Raw genomic sequence first — 21724 nt, 5'->3', positions numbered from 1 at the left:
CAAGCTAGGGACATAGTCTGAGGCTCTTAGTCTGGTCTTAGTTGTGTTCTCTTTACTTCTGTATGCACAGAGATTTGTCCTAGCTCAGGCATAAAGATTGTGCTTAATCAAATTACCAGGGATTGAACTCAGGGGCACTCAACCACTGAGCCACATTCCCAGCCCTATTTTGTATTTTATTTAGATACAGGGTCTCACTGAGTTGCTTAGCGCCTGCTGGCTTTGAACTTGCCATCTTCCTGCCTCAGCCTCCCAAGCATCTGGGGTAATCCCAGATGTGCCATTATGCCACTATGCCCAGTACACCATTTAGTACTGAGAGTCTTTAGAATTTTAACCATTCTATTTGGTATGTGATCTTAACTTTACAACTTTTTTGGGGGGTGGGGGGTGCTGAGGATTGAACCTAGGACCTTACACATTCAAGGCAAGGGCTCTACCACTGAGCTATGTCCCCAGTCCCCTGTACAACTTTTTATAAATTCTCCCAGTCAATTTTCTTCAGGGAATATTGCTTGATGGCTTTCCTAGGACAGGACTCTTTGAACAGAAATTGAAGTAACACAAAATAAATAAAGTAGAAAGCAGAATGTTGCCTCCTGTAACCAAACCATGGAGGGTAGATGTGGTGCTGCCCTAAGGGAGTGACTGGAACCACCTTCAGATCTCTCTCCTGTGCACTGCAGCTCTCCCCTCTGCTTCTTTCTGCACAAGGACTTTGTCCTCACAATTCAGTTGTTCCCCCTAAACTAGAGCCCTGTTTTCCTGCAAGTTAAGGCATCTATCCACAGTCCACCTGAGCAGCATTTCCAGCTAGGGAACTCTGATTATCATAAATTGGGACATGTGTTATCTCTGAATCAATCAGAGCATTAAGGGTGGAGACCAGCTGGGTTAGGTTCACCCTGTAGTGGAAGAATGAAGAAGCCATGATTGGGCAACCCTACCATAACTATGTTTGGAATGGGGAAGGGGAGTTCCCAAAGAAGTAGAGTACTCTTTGAGGCAGGTGAAACAATGTCTATGTACTCTCCCTGATTTTGAAGAAATTTTTATACTTGTACAAAAATCCCAAAGTCTTGAAATCCTTATTCTTCAATCCACTGACAACCACAAGCCGGGGACATAGCTTAGACACATCTAACCTCACTTAACTTTTACATCTCTCAGCTATAAATTTATCTAAACCATCCATGAACCCATTCTATTTAGGTTAGCTGAGGAACCTCTCAGGTTCGCTGAGGAACTTTGAAGGGAATACTATCATTAAGCAGCTTGTTGCTGGGCCCAAGGGCCAAAATTCTACCTTCCCTCTTTCTGTATTCTCGTTCGACTACTTAACCCTCACTTTTGGAATCCAGCTCTACTCGGTAAATCATTGATTCTAACAACTCTTTCATTGTTCAGCTTTTAGCTTTCAAACTCTCTCAATTTCTTAGCTTTCAAATTTAATTCTCTTGGCTAGTGGAAGCCATCTCAGAAACTTGGCCTTCGCCCATTCCAATACAGCTCTTCTCTGGACCTTCCATCCACCAAGTCTCTCCCCAAGTTGACCTTATCCTCAAAGTTCACCCTTTGGATTCCATTGGTATTTGAACTCAGTTCAGTAACCTCTAATTCAAGTGTATAAGTACATGGTGAATAAGTCCACAAAGTCATTATTTTCCTGTGTTGGGAATGGAACCCAGGGCCTCATGCATACTAGACAAGTGCTCTACCACTGAGCTACACCTCCAGTCCCCGCCCCCACTCCCCCACTGCCAGTGAGCTTTTTAAAGGCAAGTAGTGTCCATAGCTGAGTCACCCCTGAAGGGAGACAGCAAGAGTGAAAGATTTCATCTTTAATGAAATCTGAGTTTTGTAATTCCTAATTTTAGAAAGAAGCAATTTCAGCATATAGGTAAGGGTTTGTATCACTTGGAAAAACAACATATTATTTTGAATTTTCTTTGGAGAAGACAACACCCTAGTCTTTTAGTGCTTAAAGCCTCTGAGGCTCTTAGTCTGGCCATAGTTGTGTTCTCTTCACTTCTGTATGCCCAGAGGTTTGTCCTGGGTCAGGCATAAAGATTGTGCTTAATCAAAATCTGTTGGATGAACTAATACATGGATGGAAGACCTCACAGAGCAAAACCAAATGCTGGGAAGGAGACAAAAATAAGGGGTGAGGGTCAGGGCTGGGAAGAAGCAATCCAGAACTTGACTGAAGCATCAGCTCTGATGCCTGTAGACATTTGCTATAATTTCTATCAGTTCTGTCTGATCTCTGGTTGCACCAATTCATCCTATTTTCTCTGGCTTCATTGTCTGTTCTTTCATTTCTTTGAGTGCTTCCCTTCCCTACTGAGTCTATGAGTTGGTGATTGCTTCTCCCAATTGCTTCTTTCATTTTGCAAACCCACTGCCCTATTTTGTGTCCCTGGCTTTCAGGTTCTCCTAGGGAACGTCCGCATTTGCATGGGCTTGCAGTATTTTGGTAGCTTCTTTCTCTAGGGCTATAAATCCCTTTGCATCATTTTCCATCCAGACCTGTAATAGAGAGATGGCTGCAGAGTGTTCCCATAAATAGCATCAATCTCCTCACCTTCTGGTACTTCAGCTTGTATTCTTGAGATGGAGTCCAGCTGGCTGGGTGTGAATGTGCTTTGTTTATGCCAGTTCAGTCTCGGCAAGTATTTTCATCAAAATTGGAGGCTGAAATTACTGGCTACCACTGCATCTCTGGTAACTAAATACTTCTCTGGTTACAGGGTGTAAGTTGTGCTTCAGATCCTTTAGGCAACAGTACACAGTCCTAACTTCTTACAGTTTTAACTGGAAGATGTCTTCAGATCTGGGCCTACTTACTCTGTCTGGGTGATAGAGCAAGCACTTGGTCCCATTCGAATCTGTTGCTGTTAGCAAACTTATAAAATAAATATTAATATAGTCCAAGCAAAAGTAAGCTATATTTAGTCTTATCTCAGCACAGAGACACATTCAAAAGAAACTCAAATCTAATCTCTGGAAGTCTTAAAAAGTCAAGTACAGTAGATCTTCACGAAGTTATCTTGAGCAATCTAGAAGGAAGTTACGGATCCCAATACAGATCATAAGTGTCACGCTTCTCAAGAGCTGCCTCCAATCCCCTTTTATTTCTAAAAATGTCTACCCTCATCTATGCTCTTTATTACTCTTTCTCTCTTTTGCCCATACTGTGGGCAGCAAGTATTTTTGTTTGTTTCTTTATTTTTCGATTCAAGGTGAAATTTACACGATATAATACTAACCATCTTAAGGGTTGGGGTATAGTTCCGTGGTAGAGTATTGTGCTTATCCTGTGGGAGGCTTATCTAGTTCCACAACAGTTTTATCACCCTAAAAGGAAACTGTATAGTAATCTCCCCTTATCTGTGGTTTCACATTCTGCAGTGTCAGTTACCATGGTCAACCAAGATATCAAAATATTAAATGGAAAATTCTAGAAATAAATAATTCACAGGTTTTAAATGGTACACTATTCAGAGTAGTGTGATGGAATCTCACATCCCTTTGACACTGAATCATCCCTTTGTCCAGTGTATTCACACCATCTATACTACCTTCCCGTTCCTCACTTAGTATTTCTCTGAGTATTTCAAAACCATAGTTGAAGTTTCAATATTTAGGATAAAATGACCCTTATTTTATTTAATAATGGCCCCAAATGGGGCTGGGGTTGTGGCTCAGTGGTAGAGTGCTCGCCTACCATGCATGAGGTACTAGGTTTGATCCTCAGCACCACATAAAAATAAAGATATAGCATCCACCTAAAAAAAAAAAAACCTAAAAAATAAATATTTAAAACAAAAATAATGGCTCCCAAAGCACAAGAGTAAGAATTCTGGCAATTTGAATAAGCTAAAAAGAAGCCTTAAAGTGCTTCCTTTTAATGAAAAGGTATAAGCTCTCCCGATAGCAAGGAAAGAAAACAAAAATTGATGCTGCTTGATGCATAGAAAAAAATCTTCTGGGAGCTAGGAAATCATGGCTAACTCAGGGTAGAGCACTTACCTAGCATGTGTGAGGCCTGGGTTTGATCCCTAGTCCCATGAAAAACAACAACAACAAAACCCTAAGCTTCCATCTATAACATTGTGAGGAAGGAAAAAGAAAATTGTGTTCGTTTTGCTGTTGCACCTCAAAATGCAGAGAACTATGGTCATTGCTCATGAAGAAAACTTACCAATATTTTGAGAGAGAGAGGAAAAGGGAGGCCACATTCACATAACTTTATTATAGCATATTATTATAATTGTTCTATATTATTATGTTATTATTGTAATCTCTTACTGGGCCTAATTTGGAAATCAAACTCTATTATAGGTGTATTAAACTTTATTATAGATATGTATGCCTAGGAAAATATATAGTATATATACAGCTTGACACTAGTCTCAGGCGTATATTGGGGGTTTGGAATGCATCCCTTGAGGACAAGGGGGTGGGGCTACTGTACCCAATAAGCAGCCATTCCACATTCCCCACTACACTAGTATTTTTAAAACTCCCTGGGTTATGATAAATGATAGTCAGGGCTGAGAACCATCAGTATCCAGCTATCTATTTTTCCTTGGGGTTTCCCCTACTTAGTGTTCCACTCTTTTTCTGAATGCAAAGCTGAGCCAAAGATCCTCTTTAGAAATAGTGGGTAAGTTCTGCTTTCTGCCCTTCACACAGGTACCATTGACTTTGGCAACCTGATTCCTCCTTTTCAATATTTCTCCCTTTTCTATGTCCACTCTAGCTTCATTCCATTCTCCTGGGCCTTTGCACCCAAGCAGCCTACTAAACAAGTCCTCTGGTAGGTGAGGCTTTCCTCCTTTCCCACCTACTCCCTAGGTTTCAGCAGATACATGCTCAAGATCCCTGGAGTGTTTGCCTTTTAATTGAAAAAACAAAACAAAAAACCTCAAGACCCAAAGAATACCTCTCTAATAGTGCATTTTAGGCAATAGGCAGAAAGGGAGAGGAAAGGACTGTTTTTGGAAATGAAGGAGCCTGTCCCAGTTGCTCTTTATTTGTAAGTAACGCACATACTGAAAAAGTATGCAGTTTGAAGTTAGAAAATAGAGTGGTTCTAGGCACTAGTTTCTTAATCTCCCTGAGCCTGTATTCTCACTTGTAAAATAAGGATGGTAATATTGAACTCAAAGGGTTTTATGTCAATAAGTTGCAGGCATAGAAACTGATTCTAGTTGAAAATACATTTACTAAAAGGTTAATGTTTGAGGATGCAACTCTTAGTAGAGACTTGCCAGGCAGGCCTTGGGGGTCAATCCCTAGCACTGCCACCCCGCAAAAAAAAAGATATGGGCTTTTCTTGTAAACAGACCTAGTTGATCTGTGAAAATGGCTCAGTATATACTTGACCCAGAATACTCCCACAAAATTGTGCAAATCAAGAAGTTCAAATATTGATATTCATGGTAAGAATACTTGTGAGGACAGGGGAGGTAGCTCAGGGGTAGAGTGCTTGCTAGCATGCACAGAGACCTGGGTTCAATCTCCAACACCACTTACACAAAACAAAAAACGCCTATAGAATTACCCAAGCCACCAAGGGTAGGCCTAGCCAACAAATCACCAAGCATCTGAGTGATGTCACTTTAAAGACACAATGGGTACCATTCCTTTGTTACAATGATGGAGTTGGTAGGTGTCTCCTTGCCAAACAGTGAGTGTTGGACACAAGGTTGGTGGCCTAAAAAAGTTCTAAATTTTTACTGCATATTTTTTTAATATTTTTTATTTTTTTAATTTTTTATTTGTAGTTGGACACAATACTTTATTTCACTTATTTATTTTTATGTGGGGCTGAGGGTGGAACCCAGGGTCTCACACGTGATAGGTGAGCGCTCCACCGCTGAGTCACATCCCCAGCTCTTTACTGCATATTTTTAAAAAATATTTATTTTTTAGTTGTAGGTGGACACAATACCTTTGTTTTATTTATTTATTTTTATGTGGTGCTAAGGATCGCACCCAGGGCCTTGCACATGCTAGGCAAGCGCTCTACCACTGAGCCACAAGCCCGGCCCCATACTGCATAATTTTAAAAAGCATAAAAAGAATAAGCTTTAAAAAAGAATAAGACTGAACTTAAGAATTGATTTTTTTAAATATTTATTTTTTAGTTGTACCTCAGCACCACATAAAATAAATAAAATAAAGGTATTGGACACAATAAATAAAGGTATTTATTTTATGTGGTGCTGAATTGTGTCCAATACCTTTATTTTATTTATTTTATGTGGTGCTGGAGGATTGAATCCAGGGCCTCACGTGTGCTAGGCGTGCGCTCTACTGCTGAGCCACATTCTAAGTCCCTGAACTTCAGAATTTAGATGTAGATTCTCTGTTTTTTTTTTTAACATATTCAGGTGGATAAAGAACCCAAGATGCATAGCCATGATTAGAGCTCATGGTTGGATTAACATGTGCATGAGCTCCTCTTGCCATACTGAGATGATCCTCACCAAAGAGGAACAAATTATACCTGAGCTAGAAGAGGAAGGTTCACAGAAGAAAACTGAAGGGTGCAGAAGAAACTGAAGAAACAAAACTTTGGCATGTGTGTTAGTCAGCTTTTTGTCTCTGTGACAAATACCTGAGGTAAATCAACTTAAAAGGAGGAAAGAATTATTTTGGCTCATGGTTTTGGAATTTTCAATCTATAGTGTCTTGGTCTCATTGCTTTGGGCCTATGACAGCACAGTGTTTCATGGCTGGGGCAGGTGGCAGAGGAGGTCTGTTCAGCTCATGGTGACTGGGAAGCAGAGAGAGAGGAAAAGACCACTATCCTAATATTCCTGCTAAAGGCACGTCCCTAATGACATAACTTCTTTCCATTAGGTCCCACTTCTTAAAGATTCCATCAACTCCCAATAGTGCCATAGGCTAGTGGTCAAGCTTTTAACGCCTAGGGGGACATATAAGATCCAAACTATGATAACATGGGAATCAATTCAGCATAAAATGAATGGAATTCAAAAGGACATTGGTTAATGCACAGATTTGCAAAACAATTTGGAAAATAAGAGATTATACACAGATAAGAACAATGCCCTAAAGCAAGTGGCAGAATTTAAGAAACTACTCTGTGTCACAAAGTACCAGCTGCTGCAGCTGGTCCTGCCAACAGCATTGGCAGTGGGAGCTGAGTGTCCTGTTTTCTCTGTTGCTCCAGAAACTATATGTTGCTTCCATCTTTACTCCACCAGTCAGAAAGAATTATCCATAACTCTGCTTCTTTGTATCACTGGCTCCCAATACAACTGTCAGGGGTTCATCTATTTGGCTAAACCTAGGTCATGTGCCCCTGTGCTGGCAGGTTAAGGCCCTGGTTAAGTCAGCCTGTAAAATGGGTAGAAGGCTCTGCCTTCTGCCAAGATTCTAAAGTGGAGTGTTCCCCAAACAAGGGGGGGTACAGAACAACCCAGAATACGGACAAATTTTCCTTTAGTCAGCTAAACTGCATGAGAAGAATACTGTGAACTCTAAAGTGTCATGCAGGTGTTGGCTATTAACACTTTGTTCATGTTCTCACTTAATTCACTGCATTAGGGGATTTCCTCTTCTTCCTTCTGTCCCATATACATTAATACCAATCTGAGTCCAGGACAAGTCATGCTCAACATTCTACTGTTTTTGCTTGTATGATAGGCAGATTGGTATCAATTGGTGGTTCTATTCTCTACTACCCCCTTGGCAAAGGCTCTGACTTCCATTTGCGTGTCTTTGTGTGTGTGTGTGTGTGTGTGAGTGTGTGTGCGTGCGTGCCAGGAATTGAACTCAAGGATGCTTAACCACTGAGACACATCCCCAGGCCCTTTTTATTTTTTATTTTGAGACAAGTTCTCACTAGGTTGCTTCTAGCCTCACTAAGTTGCTGAGGCTGGCTTTGAACCTGCGATCTGCCTGCTTCAGCCTCCAGAGCCACTGGGATTATAGATAAACAAAGTGCTAAAATCTGGAAGCTATAATCTGGGATTACAGATTACAGCATAAACAAAGTGCTAAAAAAAAATATACTTTTCTGATACTGAAAGTATCTGATACCTGCTTGTGAGCCACCAAACCCAGTTCTGATTTCTATTTGTGGATCCAGGTAATTTATGGAAATTAGACTCCATCCCTGGACCCAGCAATGGAGTTTATGTCCTAAAACTAGCCAATCAGCATATTCTGTCTCCCTGGCCATAGTTATTGGTTCAGGAGTAGGCACATGACCTAAGCTTCTCCAATCTGTGAGAAACTAGGCAATTTTGCTAGGACAAGGACATCCTCTGTTTTCTTGCTGAATGTGAATGAGAAAGCATATGGCTTTGGGAGCTCCTGTCAGCCCCCTTGGAATCACAAGGGGAATCAGAATAAAGTGAACATTGTGGAAGGCAAGGCAAGGACAAAAAGAAACCATGTGCTTGGTGACCGTTTAGTCACAGGATAAAGCTACACTTGAACCCAGATTTCTCCTTTGGACTTCTCAGTTATATAAGCCAATAAATTCCATGTATTATTTAATCTAGAATGAGTCAGGTTTTCTTATACTGAAAGTATCTGATACCTGCTTCCCTCACTCTTTGCCTTATGAGACTAGAATTGTTGTCCATTTGGTGCTGGCTAATAATGAAACTTTTGGAGATACAGATTTAAATCACTACCCTGGCCTCATGATTGGGCAGCAGCATATCTATGCCCTAGAAACTAGGTCTAACAAAAATGTGAAATAGGGCTGGAGGTATGGTTCAGTGGTGGAGCACTATCTAGCATATGCAAGGTCCTGAGTTTAATCCCTAACACCAGAAAAACAATTTTTTAAAAAAAAACAAAATAGAAGGTATGATGGCAGGAACTCTGGAGAGCTTTTGCAAATAGAACTGAAGATCACAGCTTTGCTCTGTGTCTTGTTGTGATCCTTGCCTGAGCTGGTTACTGGCAGCTTAAAACTAGAACTTTTCCAGGCTGCCCTGTCAGCTCTGAGTTGTTGTGAGCATTGAGTAAGATAACATCACAGAAACACATATTAATACAGTGGTGGTATCACTTAGACTGTGATTGACATATTTGCTTCCAGATGGTTGCTTTGGGGGTTCTTAGATGACTTCATCATCACTAGTTTCATGGACTGCAAGTTTTTGGGGATTTGATTTCCTCTTGATCAGGTGATCCAAGGGAGTGGCCACTTGTGGCTTTAATGCTAAGTTAGATCCAACCAAAAATTGAAATGGAGGTTTTAATTATGATATAGTCTTTCCCTTCTCTATGTTCATCATCTCAGAGGCTTCCCATCCCTTTAGAAGAACCCAATTCATTGGACTGTAACCACAACCATATTTTTCATGCTATCGGACAGTCTCTTCAACAAACAAAACAAAACCAAACCTCTGTTCTATGTCCCATTAGCTTTCAGGTATGGATGGCATGTTAGGAAACTGTTGGGTCCTATTAAGTATCAATGGCTGAAAACATTTATTCCTCTTCATTCTTTCTCTCACTCTTTGAGATGATTATTTCATAACTTTCTCTTTCCTCAAACCTCCAACACCTATTCCAGCATCCTTACTCTTTACCAATGGCCTTGTTTCCAAATTGATTAATAAAAGCACTCAGTGGAGAACATCCATCAGCTCTCAATACCTCCCCAGCCATTTTTTTTTCCAGTATTGGGGACTGAACTCAGAGGTGTTCTCCCACTGAACTATATCCCTACAATTTTTATTTTTTCTATTGAGACAGGGTCTCACCAAGTTGCTGAGGTTGGCTTCTAACTTGCCATCCTCCTGCATCAGACTCCAGAATAGCTGGGATTACAGGTGTGGCCTACTGCTCCAGAATTACATATACCCACTTGATTGTACCCATAGGTTCTACCTTTCCATTTGTGACCACAATTGAATGTTTGTGCTTCTACCTAAAATTAATGGCTCCACTGATCTGTAAGGGCTCATCCCTTCTCAATTAATCATTCTTAAAGACAAGTTTCTAGCAATTCCCTCTTCTCTCTAATGCATCATCAAATTTTCTCTCATTTTTAGTTATTTACTCCTTTGGGTGCTGGGTATGGAACCTAGGGCCTCATGAATGCTAGGCAAGTGCTCTGAACTACATTCCGAGTCTAAATTTTCTCTCTGTACTTAATCATTCCCATTTTAATTATGGGAAATAATGGACAACCTGTAATTTCTTCCATCTTAAAACCAAAAACCAAAACCCAAACCAAACCAAAACAAAAACCTCTCTCTTGTCCTTATATCCCTTTCCAACTTTGTTCTATTTTTTTCTATTCTTCTTTATAAACTCCTAAAAAGAATTATTTCACTAATTCCACTTCACCTTCTATTCTCTTCTGAACCCATTTCATTCAGGTTTTCCCTGCACCATTTCCCCAAAACTACTCTCAGAAAGTCCATCAGCAATCTCTGCATTATTAAACCCAACGGTTGCTCCAATTCAGTCCTCATCTTACTTCCCTTTGAGAGGCATTTAACACGATTGATCCCTCCCTCCTTGAAACACATTCTTGGTGTGGCTCCTGAAAGCTCACACTCTCTTTTCTTCACTTATTGACCACTGTTCAGTTGTTTTTGCTCATTCCTCCTCCTTTTCCCCATCTGTATACATTGAATGCCCCCCAAGGATTCAGGATTTGGTCTCCTGATGTGTTTCTGTCACTCTCCCTACTTTCTTACTCTGTTGGTGATCCCATCTCATGGTCTAATAATCATTACACCCTGGCCCCTTGAGCTGATATCCTCAAACCACATCTCTCCTAGAACTACAAACTTATATGTCTAACTGCCTATCTATTTGGATGTCTAATAGACTTCTCTAAAAACTGAGCTGTTGATATTTTTGTACGACCTACTCTTCTCCAAATCTTCCTCATCTAGTAGATGGCACCTTTCTCCTTACCATTAGTTGATTAGGTCAAATCCAGAATTTAGCCTTGGTTTTTCCATTTCTCTCACCTTCAAACCACCAGTAAATTCTGTCAGTTCTACTTTCAAAATGTGCCTCGAATCCAACTACTTCTCACCAGCTTCACCTCTACTATCATTCTGGTCCAAGCCGTTTTGTTTCTTGGTTCAACTTTTGCACAACCTCCTATGTGGTTCCTTGGTCTCTGAACACAGACTAAATTCATCACTGAGGCCAAAGTGATACTTTTAAAACTTAGTAAGATCAGGCCACATCTCTGCAAAAGTCAATGTCCCATTTCTGTGGTCGACAGACCTAAATGATCTGCAACAACTCTTACCCCCAGTCCTTTACTCTGTGATCTATCTTCTACCACTTCCCATCTTGCCCCCTGTACCCCATTCCCACTGGCCTCCCTGGACACAGAGAGTACATTTCCTCCCAACCTTCAACACTTCAGGCACACTCTTCCCTCAAGGCTTTCCCACTTGGTTTTCTTCTTCTCTTAGTTATCCATGGGGTTCAGTTCCTCATCTCCTAGGTCTTGAATGTCCTGTCCTTTGTGAATCCTTCCCTCACCATTATCCTATTGAAAATTGCATCATACTCTCCCAATCCCCTTCTCTGCTTTATTTTTCTCTATAGTACTTATCACTGCTTAAAACCCAATTTATTTCAAACATTCACTTTCCTTCTATCATAACTCTCTGTAGGAAGGAATTCCCCCCACCCCCTGATCTTTTTTTTCTCTCTCTCTTTTTGTGGTGCTGGGAATTGAACCCAGTGCCTCATGCATACCACTTTATCCCCAGCCCCAGGAATTTTCTTCTGTTTGGTTCACTGCTGTGAATTTTGCCTGACTAAATATAGTATAATTCATATGTACTGAATGAATGAATAAATGTGCTCACATTTAAACTGACTTAAGAGATGCAAAGCCTAAATCTGAAGGAAGACTCCCCAATGCTCCAATTTCTCATCTGTGAGAGAAACTATTTGGGGTCAGCTGGATCTTTCTGCTTCTCTTCCTGCCCTTACCTGTGATGGTTACATATTTCTTTGCCTGTTCAACTCACCTGAGACAGGCTTCATAAACTTCCAAATGCCTTCTAGATATTTCCACCTCTGGGTTTCATTCAGGCATCTCCAACCTAAAAGGTCCCAAACCTTTTAGGGAAAAAATGACTATTTTTTCCTCCACATATCCCCAACCCCTTCTGTTTAGTTTCTTTTCCCTGGCTGGCCTTGTTTTGAATAATGACAAAGTCACTTACCTGGTCCTCTTTACAAGCCTGTGAAGTCATCTTTTACTTCTTCCTTCCTTCTTACTCAAGCAATTGCTCAATCTTATTAATCCAAAAAAACTAAACATCTCTCAAATACAGTGTGTGTTGTATACCCCTAAACATCTTTCAATCATCCTAAATTTGCCAGAATCAGTTCTTGTCTGCATGGTAACCATTCTTAAGCCTGCCCCAGGCAGCCTATGGAATTCTCTTGCTAAAACAAACAAACAAACAAAAGATGTGATCTGTACCCTTCCTCCTCACAAATGGCTCTGCAAATTTTTCAATTTGCTGTAGAATAAAGCAAACCCCTCTTGGCATGATGCTCCAGTCCTTTCATCATCTGGCACCATCTTTCCTTTATAGTTTTGGCGCCTGCTGCTCCTCCCAACACATTTTCTATTCTTGCCACCATTCACTGCATTCCTCTGTGCCTTTATCCTTGCTGGTCCCTCTGCCTGGAATGCTCTTTTATCCATTATTTTTTTTCAGTTTGAGACTTCTTATTACTATTTAAAAACAAAAATTGGGCTGGGGGTGTAGCTCAGTGGTAGAACATTTGCCATGAGCTCTAGCCTGATAGAAAGCCTAGCATGCATGAGGCCCTGGATTCCATCCTTAGCAACACATACACATTCACACACACACACACTGAGAGTGATGATTTATTATATATCAGGTATTACATATTACATACACATCACTTCACTTCATTCTCAGAAAAACGAAATAACCTCTTCAAGTTAAAACAGCTGGAAAATGATTGATCCAGGATTTGAATGTTAAATAAAGCTCATGATCTAACAATATTGGGGAAGTTTTCTCTGACTTCTTACCATAATTGCTTTTTCCTTTTTGTGCCAAAAGCAGGTTTTTTGTTTTTAAATTCATGACTGAGAAGCAGTTTTATTATAAAGTGAAACACATGGATTCTGAAGTCAGATCTTTTGGAGCTTGCTAGCTGTGTGAAATTGAACCTCAATCTGCTTATTTTCTAAATGGGAATGATGATATTACCTATCTGATAAGACTACTCTGAGGATTAAATGAGTCAACCAGTGTAGTTCAGCATGGTGCATATTACATATCCCTGGTCTTCAGATACATCTTACCCTCTGTTATGCTTCTGTTCTGGGTGACCTTATTAGGTTCTGACGTCTAGGAGGGAAAGGTCTCCTTCATTCATCTTCCAATCCTCCTGTACCCAGCATAGCAGACCTTTCACTAGCTTGGGAGCTCAAAAAATGCTTGGCAAGTTAAATTTGTGAATCTGTGGGTGTTTCTGCCAGACAATGAGACATTTACAATTTTATGATCTATGCTGTGACTCAATTACCTCTGAATCTTTTGAAGAAAGTGGTTATTGAATCAGGCTGGCCATCCAATAGCTTCTGTCTTGTTTTTAAAAAATCCAGGTCATTGTCACTTCACTTATGTGAACAGGAAGCTTTTTACCTTCAAGCTTTTCCCAAGTTCCCTCATGTGTGAGCCAAGACTTTCCAGGGGGCGGGGAGTAGGAAAGAGACACCTGTCACAAGATTCCAGGCTCCTGGGATACAGATGAAGGTATTCAACTGTGGGCAAATACAATGCGGGCCCTGTGCCCGCCCTGCTGTTCCCCTCTAGTGAGCAGTGACCCGATTTGGAGCTTTGGGTTTTCACTTGCAACCACAGGCTCAGCGTTACCTGCTAAGAATGCTCTCAGCCCTGGAAAAAAGCCCCAAATGCAAGTGGGAGGCCTGAGGATTCCTGGGAGGGCGCTGGCTCAAGTTACACATTATTCTCTTGCGCTTAAGCTTGTTTATTTACATTTCAGCTGGCCTTACTAGGTAAGGCTGCAGGACTGAGGGGGCACAAAGAGGATTCAAAGGAGAGTGAAAATGGTAGAAAAGGAAATGCTTGATTAGAGGTTAACATGTCCCCGGGGGCTCCTTTGATTTGGATTATTGTAAATGTGCACAGTGTAATGATTAAGCACTCCCAAGGGGGAGTGGTCTCTGCATAGAGTTGGGGCTTTGTTTCTTATGAGTTGCAGCTGCTGTGCATAATAAGGTAGACTAGACCAAATAGGGCATGGAGAAGAGTTCCCAGGACTGGAGTGACTTGCTGGCTCTTATGCAGAATATTCTCATCATCTCCACCTAAGCCTGTGCTTTCTCCTATTCTAGATCTCAAGTAGCACCTGCATGTTGCTTGAGAGCCAGAGGACCATCCTCTTTCTTCTTGGATCATATCTTTCTCACAGGTCTCTCAGCCTGTGTCTCAGGCCTCCCATTCCATTCTCTATGTTATTGTCAGAAGGGTTTTTCCAAATTAGTTTAAAATCCATCTGTGACTTTCCAAATCAAGTGTGCCCCCCACCCAGATCTCGTGTGTTGATATCTCTACAACTGTGATTCCCTTCACACAGTAATCCTGATCTGCAGTATTTGCCCTCACACCTTGCAACTTTCTGTTCTTGTTTATCATTTTGCCCAGAATCTCCTTCTTCCCTGACAGCTTCTTTCTTCCCTTCCTCCTTCTCAGGTTGAATGAGGATTCCCTCACCCTCACCTGTTCCTGTGGTACTCACCACAAACTGCATTGAGTCTCTGATTTGGCAAAAGAAAGAATTGCTTCCCAGCGTCTAGCTTTGGCATACAGTATTTGCTCAATAAATATTTGAGAAATGAATGAATGAATGAACTCTACTAGTCATATTAGGGTTCAATTACAGTTCAGGGATTAGATCTTGAAACATCTGGCTCTGAAAGAAATAAATACAACAGTTTTTGCAATTATGTTGTTAGAGGGGTAGAATTTCACACTTGATAAAACGTTTTGTGTTTCTTCAAGCTAATGTGATTAAAACCTACTTTAAAGACCAGTTTTAAAGACCCTTTCTCTAGTTTTGATGAAACACTATTTCCGAGCTTTAGCCAAACATTGAGGAGTCTAGGAATTTCACTTTTCAAGCAAGTGTTTCCAGAAATGTCAAACCTACTACTTAAAAACAAGTCATTCCAAGACCACAGTAATATACATATGATTTGCTCAGAGAAGGTGAGAGAAGTGGGCTGGTGAACTATGAAATACAATCTGCCTAAGGAGGGAGCAAGTTGCAGTGAAACAATTGGGGTAACTCCAAAGAAATAAATAACACAAATAGGGCTTACGACCTAGCAGATTTTCGCTGAACATTAAAGAAACATCTTTCTACATAGCAACTCAAAAATAGAATGGGCTATCTGGTTAAGTGGTGGGCCTTCTACTACTTCAAGTGACCCATTCGCTTTGAAAGCACGCAGGCAGCTAAGGCAGGTCGCATCCAGAGGTAAGGGTGCAAAGGAAATTGGACTAAGGCATCCTTTGATTCCTTGAACGTCGATTGTTTCTAATATATTGGTTTTTCTCAAATCTTTTGGTTCTTTGGCATCTTTTGATTCTTTGGTTCTCAGCTCTAAATGTTAAAATGTTAAAGCGCAGCTGAGGAAAAGCAGCAACAAAGATGGAAAGGGAATTAGTAAGAGTATTCAAGAGGAAAAGGGAGTGATAATTTAAGGGGAGAAGCCATAAAGAAGAAACAGAGTAGAGAAGAAGCAGAGCAAGAATGGAAAAGGAAGCAGGGAGGCTGGGAAGAGAGGGAGAAAAACCTTAGGGAAGGAAGCAAGGGACCAAACTCCTCCCGGACTGCAGGAGGAGGAAAGGCACGCCCAGAGGGAATCGGTAGCTTTAAGGATAACCCCGCCCCCTGACGTGACGTAGCAGCAGCCCCTTCGGCGATTGGCCGTGAGCTGAGGGCGGGATGGGGTTGCTAGGTGCGGAGGGGATCCGGCGGGCCCCTGCCGCCCGGAGTGCGGAGCCGCGGGAGCGGAGCCGGGGTTAGCGGCGCTGCTGGAAGATGGCGAGCGGCTGGGAAGCGCGGCCACCCTGGCGGCTGGGGCGCCTCCATCTGCCCCTGTGCCTGGTGTTGCTGCTGTTGTTGAGGAGCCCGGCCCGGGGGGCACACATCAAGAAGGCGGAGGCGACGACGACGACGAGTGCGGGCGCCGAGGCGGCCGAGGGCCAGTTCGACCGCTACTACCACGAAGAGGAGCTGGGCAAGGCGTTGAAGGAGGCGGCGGCCGCGGGTCCCCCAGGTCTGGCTCGCCTCTTCAGCATCGGTCGTTCAGTGGAGGGCCGACCGCTGTGGGTGCTGCGCCTCACCGCCGGCCTGGGGCCGCTGCTCGCGGACGACGATGCGGGGCCGGACGCTGAGGGGCCGCTCCTGCGCGGCCGGCCGCAGGTGAAGCTCGTAGGCAACATGCACGGCGACGAGACCGTGTCGCGCCAGGTGCTGGTCTACCTGGCCCGCGAGCTGGCATCTGGCTACAGCCGCGGGGACCCGCGCATCGTCAGCCTGCTCAATACCACCGACGTGTATGTGCTGCCCAGCCTCAACCCCGACGGCTTCGAGCGCGCCCGCGAGGGTGACTGTGGCCTCAGCGAGGGCGGCCCGCGGGGCGTCAGCGGCCGCGACAACAGCCGTGGCCGTGACCTCAACCGCAGCTTCCCGGACCAGTTCAGTAGCGGCGAGCCCCCAGCCCTGGACGAAGTGCCAGAGGTCCGCGCCCTCATGGACTGGATCCGCAGGAACAAGTGAGTGTTGTCCGGCCTCTCTTCCGCATCCACGTGAGCCTTCAAGGGCAAGAGGCTGGTTCTGATACCCAGTAGGCGCTCAAACAATGCTTGCCGGCCTAAGGGAATAGGGATAGTGAGGATGGAGGGTGACACCCTGTAACAGGAACAGCCCAGGCCGCGGAGCCTCCTAGTCCCGCTAATTGTCAAAGAAGCGGTGCCTAGAGGATGTCATTTGTTCAAGGCATGGCTGAAGGGGAGATTCCTTTCTGGCATGCTGCCCCTCTTCTTTCAGGACCATGGAATTATAAGCGTTGGTTAGATGAGACTTTAAGGATAACCTAGGTCAGCTCACTCATTTTATAGATGAATTATCAATATTGTTATCTTGTTTCTAGAAGCATTGTACTAACCACTTTCCGGGACTGCTTTATCCCACTTGATGTTGGCCACAACTTGATGACACAGACACCATTCACATCCTGGTTTTGCATACGGGGGAAATTGAGAGTGAGAATTGGTTAAACTAATTTGCCTAGTGAGGAGTATAACTGGGACTTAGATGCAGGCAATCTGTCTCCTACTCAGTGGTCTTACGAGGGAGGGCAAGAGACTGTAGCCCAGAAATGGTAAATGACAACCATTGATTGTTTGATAGAAATTAATTCTCCTCCGGTTTTTACTTCTGACTCTAAGGAGCTTGGCTGGAGAACTTGCACTGATCTGTGATCTGCCTTATATTAGACTGCAAGGGTTTCTGATGCCATTTTTGCACCTTATTATTGGGCCTGGGCAGAATAACTAAATTGTCACACTTAATATAAACCTTGAGTGTTATTAAGTATGTGTAGGATTTAAAAAACTTAATAAGTATAAGAATGAGGGTCTCAAGAAATTAGTGTATTATAATAAGAAAATATTATAAATCTATATGAGGTGTTCACCCAGTTAAACTTGACAGAAATTGTACTCACTAGCAAAGTGTGGTTGAGCTGAAATAATATTGACCATCTCAGTGGAAGAAATAGAACTTGAACTGAGTTTGGAGATGTGGGTAGGATTTACATCTGAAAGGAAGGAGAGGCATAGAGGAGGGAACTTATTAAAAATGGAATAGTGTCTGAAGTGAGCATATACTGCTTTGTTTTTCCAAGCATCACTGAATCCCCATATTTGTGCCTTCATAAGGCTTTTTAAGTAGTAGTTAATCTTTCCATCCTGATTTGGAGATTTCTGAATGCCAGGTAAGATAAGGCAGTAATGAATGAGGAAGTTTCTGTGAGGGACTTGGAATAATTTCTTCTACAAGATTTCAGACAGATATAGCGGGCCTAGAAGATTTGTGGGCATTATGACAGCTCCAGATTCTTTTTCTTTCACCTTTCACTTTACTCTCTTTAGAAGACCCCTTGTAGATATTTCATAAACACTTTCTAGGAGGATTTTTTTTTCTTTTAAAGATGATCACGTCATGATCTCTGAACAATTGCATAAATTTGACTTTGACCTAAACTTATTGTCAAAAGCCATGATGGCCAGGCCCTTTTCGAGGTGATGTATTGACTGTACTGTTTTCATTGCTTAAGTGTTTAAATACTCTTGTCATAACCCTTGCTGGGATTTTTTTTTCTCTTCAGTATTAGTTCTGCTGTGACCACGAATGAAAATTTCCTTTTGGTCTAAGTCACCTTGGGGTTATACTGAAAGCTTTAAGTTTTTAATCTGGCCCCCAATATTTGCTCTCTTGATATTCTTTCATATCACTAGTATTTAACCATTATGAGTTTTGGTTCAGTATGGTTAGTTCGATGATAGGAGCTTGGGAGGATTTTAAAAACTTGTGTGGGTCATTTGGTATTATATAGAGAGTCATTTTATTCTGTGGCAGTGGACTACCCTAATCATACTGCACTGTTTTTTAAAGCATGTAACTCTGATCAAAAAGAAAAACAGGTGATTATATAAGGTAAAGAGTACATTCATCTGTCTGCAGTCTTCAAAAATTAACTCAAAATGTGTATTTAATGATTAGTCAATAACAAAGGAATTAAAAATGTAAGTATACACACACAATTTGAGATTGATACTTAGATGAATATTAAAAAGAAAGATACAAACAGGTTGTATGAGAAAACTGCCTTTTTCATTGTATTTTGTGAAGTAAACATTTGGGTAATTTCTTTGTTTCCTAGTCTCTGAGTTATATTAGAAATAGATTTTTTTTTTGTTATTTTGAATATGTAAAAATTTAAGACTCATTTCTTCCAGTTTAGGAAAAGGAATTTATTTTTATTTTTATTTTTTTACTTTATATACTTTACCCCAAAGGTGTTTTTGTACTATTGATAATTGAGACAAGTATTTTAGAAAATATAAAAGATTTTAATGTCAGAATGGAATAAAGATTTTATAGTTTATTTGATCCCATTTTTAAAATAAGTTGTATATTTTTTTAGTTGTGGATGGACATGATACCTTTATTTTTATTTTTTATTTTTTTTTTGATACCTTTATTTTATTTATTTATTTTTATGTGGTGCTGAGGATCAAACCTAGTGCCTCACACATGCTAGGCAAGTGATGTACCAGTGAGGTACAACCCCAGCCCAATTCCATATTTTTGACATACTAGATTTCTTTAAGTAAATTTACTTGTTTAGACTTTAATAGGAGATAGCATATAAATGATTTTTGATGGTGCTAGGATTGAACCTCAGGGCCTATCAAGCACTCTGCCACTGAGCTACACCCATAACCTCAATTTTTTGATGTTTTGAAAGATCATTATCATAGTGTTGGGGTGGGTACAGATTATTTTAGGAGGCTTGTGCATATTCATCTACCATTTCCCAAACGTTTGTAATTTTTTGGGCATCACATTCTCAATTTTTAAAGTTATCTATAGCATTGTCTAGTGAACATAAAAATTAATTTAGAAATTTTTTTTTCATATTTATAGACTCTTATTTATAACATATTTAGCAGCTACTTTATTTATGTTTTATTTTTTTTGAATTGCTGGGAATTGAACCTGGGGCCTCACATGGGCTAGGCAAGCTGTCTACCACTGAGCTACATTCCTATACAATATTGAAGTCAAGTATGAGAAACACTTGAGAGAATTGATTTGAATGGAAACCATAAAATACCTTTCAAATATGATAGGAATTGATCTGACAGAGACTCAAAAGAGTAATCTTTTAGCCATTGTGATCGATGTTACTTTCTGATGAAATCCTGGAATTAGTTCCTAAAAAAAAAAAAAAAAAATAGAATATGGAAGTCTAATTGAATTTTATTGCTCAAGGAGATTGCAAATAATTTATTTCTCTGAAAGTCCTTGGTTATGCCATTTTAAATATATTTCTGAGAAGTGTTTCAAGATATTAGAACAAAATGAAAAATAACATTTAGTAGAGAACCTTGGATTTTAAAGTTTAATTAAAAATATGGAAAGTGACATGCTTCACTTAGAATGTTCAGGACTTTTTAATTGTTGTTCATAATGTATTCCTAGTGCCTAGAACAGTGTTCAACTCATAGTTAGCACTCAAAAAATATTTGTTGCTAAATGGATTGCCTGAACTGAGCCTGCCTTCTAATATAGCTTTCTCAAAATCCATTGGGGGAAAAAGTATTTAATTGTTTTAGAAATACAAAACAGAATATTTTTTAATACATTAGCTCTATGGGGTTGGTGGGGGGCAGGGGTGAGATTGTTAGTATAGAGTTAGAAAGTTAAAATATGTACTTAGTTTTTATTTCTTTAACATTTAAGAGGGACAATGGAAATGGAAAATACATTGATAATCTGTATGTTAGTGATTCCTTAAACACAATGCTAGATATCTCCAAAGAAATTAACTATTGTTGAACAGGAGCTATAAAGTACTCATTGTTGTAGATGTTCATGTGCATTATATTCCTTAGTCTTCATAACAACTTTGGGAAGCAGGTAGCACTAATTACCATTTTACAGATGAGAGGGAATCTAAGGTTTATTGAATTTGGGGGCAGAAACTTCTGATTGTGTTACTCTTGAGCCACAGATCTGTGAGACTGAACATTTTTACCATATTTGCTTGACTCCAAAGCTTGTGCTATTACCACTATACCAAATGACATTCTCTGGTGTCTGGAAGACTGCTAATTATATTATTCTTAAACTCTTCTCTTTTTTATAGTCTGTTCTAGTGTTTAATCACAGCATTATTGGCTGTATTTTTTTCTTCTGTCATGAATAGATTCTGTCTTAAAAGTAATTTTTATTATTTGATCTCTTCTGGGATGATGCTGATCATGCTTAAAATAACCTTTGAAATTAGACAAATGATTTAATTTTTTCAAGCATATAGAGAGAAATGTTATATGTTTGTGTGTGTGTGTATATATATATATGTGTATATATATATATATATATATATATATAGAGAGAGAGAGAGAGAGAGAGAGAGAGAGAGAGAAAATATATATTTCAACCCTCTGTAGAATTTCTGTAGGTCAATTAATTTCAACCACAGAAAAGGCAGAATAAGAAAATCCAATTTAGAGTACAGTGAGAAAAGTATTTAATATTTACTTGTAATGGTTTGAACAGTTACATAAGGAAAAGACTCATAAACAGAATGTACACATTTTTTTTAACCTGTGGTTTTCACCAGGAAAGAAGTTTTTCAGTGTTCTTATATCTATAAATTTGATCCGATTAGCCAGGCGCAGTGGTACACACCTGTAATCCTAGTGCTCTGGAGGCTGAAGCATGAGGATCAAATGTTGGAAGCCAACCTCAGCAACTTAGTGAGGCTGTAAACAACAGGGTCTTAAAATATAAAATAATAAGGGTGGGGATGTGGCTCAGAGGTTAAATGCCCCTGGGTTCAATCCCTGGTACCCCACCCCCCGAA

General features: G+C 40.7%; 1 protein-coding gene across 1 annotated transcript in view; it reads left to right on the top strand.

Moving 5' to 3' along the window:
- The first annotated feature begins 16038 nt into the window (after positions 1-16038).
- Cpd (carboxypeptidase D) overlaps positions 16039-21724 on the top strand; it is a 72081-nt gene continuing 66395 nt past the window's right edge. The window contains exon 1 of the mRNA XM_026388811.2: positions 16039-16841. Within this exon, the coding sequence (XP_026244596.2) occupies positions 16105-16841 (737 nt within the window). The 5' untranslated portion in view covers positions 16039-16104. The remainder of the gene's footprint in view (positions 16842-21724) is intronic.

Source organism: Urocitellus parryii, chromosome 7 (assembly GCF_045843805.1).
Source record: "Urocitellus parryii isolate mUroPar1 chromosome 7, mUroPar1.hap1, whole genome shotgun sequence".
NCBI lineage: Eukaryota > Metazoa > Chordata > Mammalia > Rodentia > Sciuridae > Urocitellus > Urocitellus parryii.
Note: the sequence above shows the minus strand (reverse complement) of the source record. Positions and strands in the feature narration are given on the sequence as shown.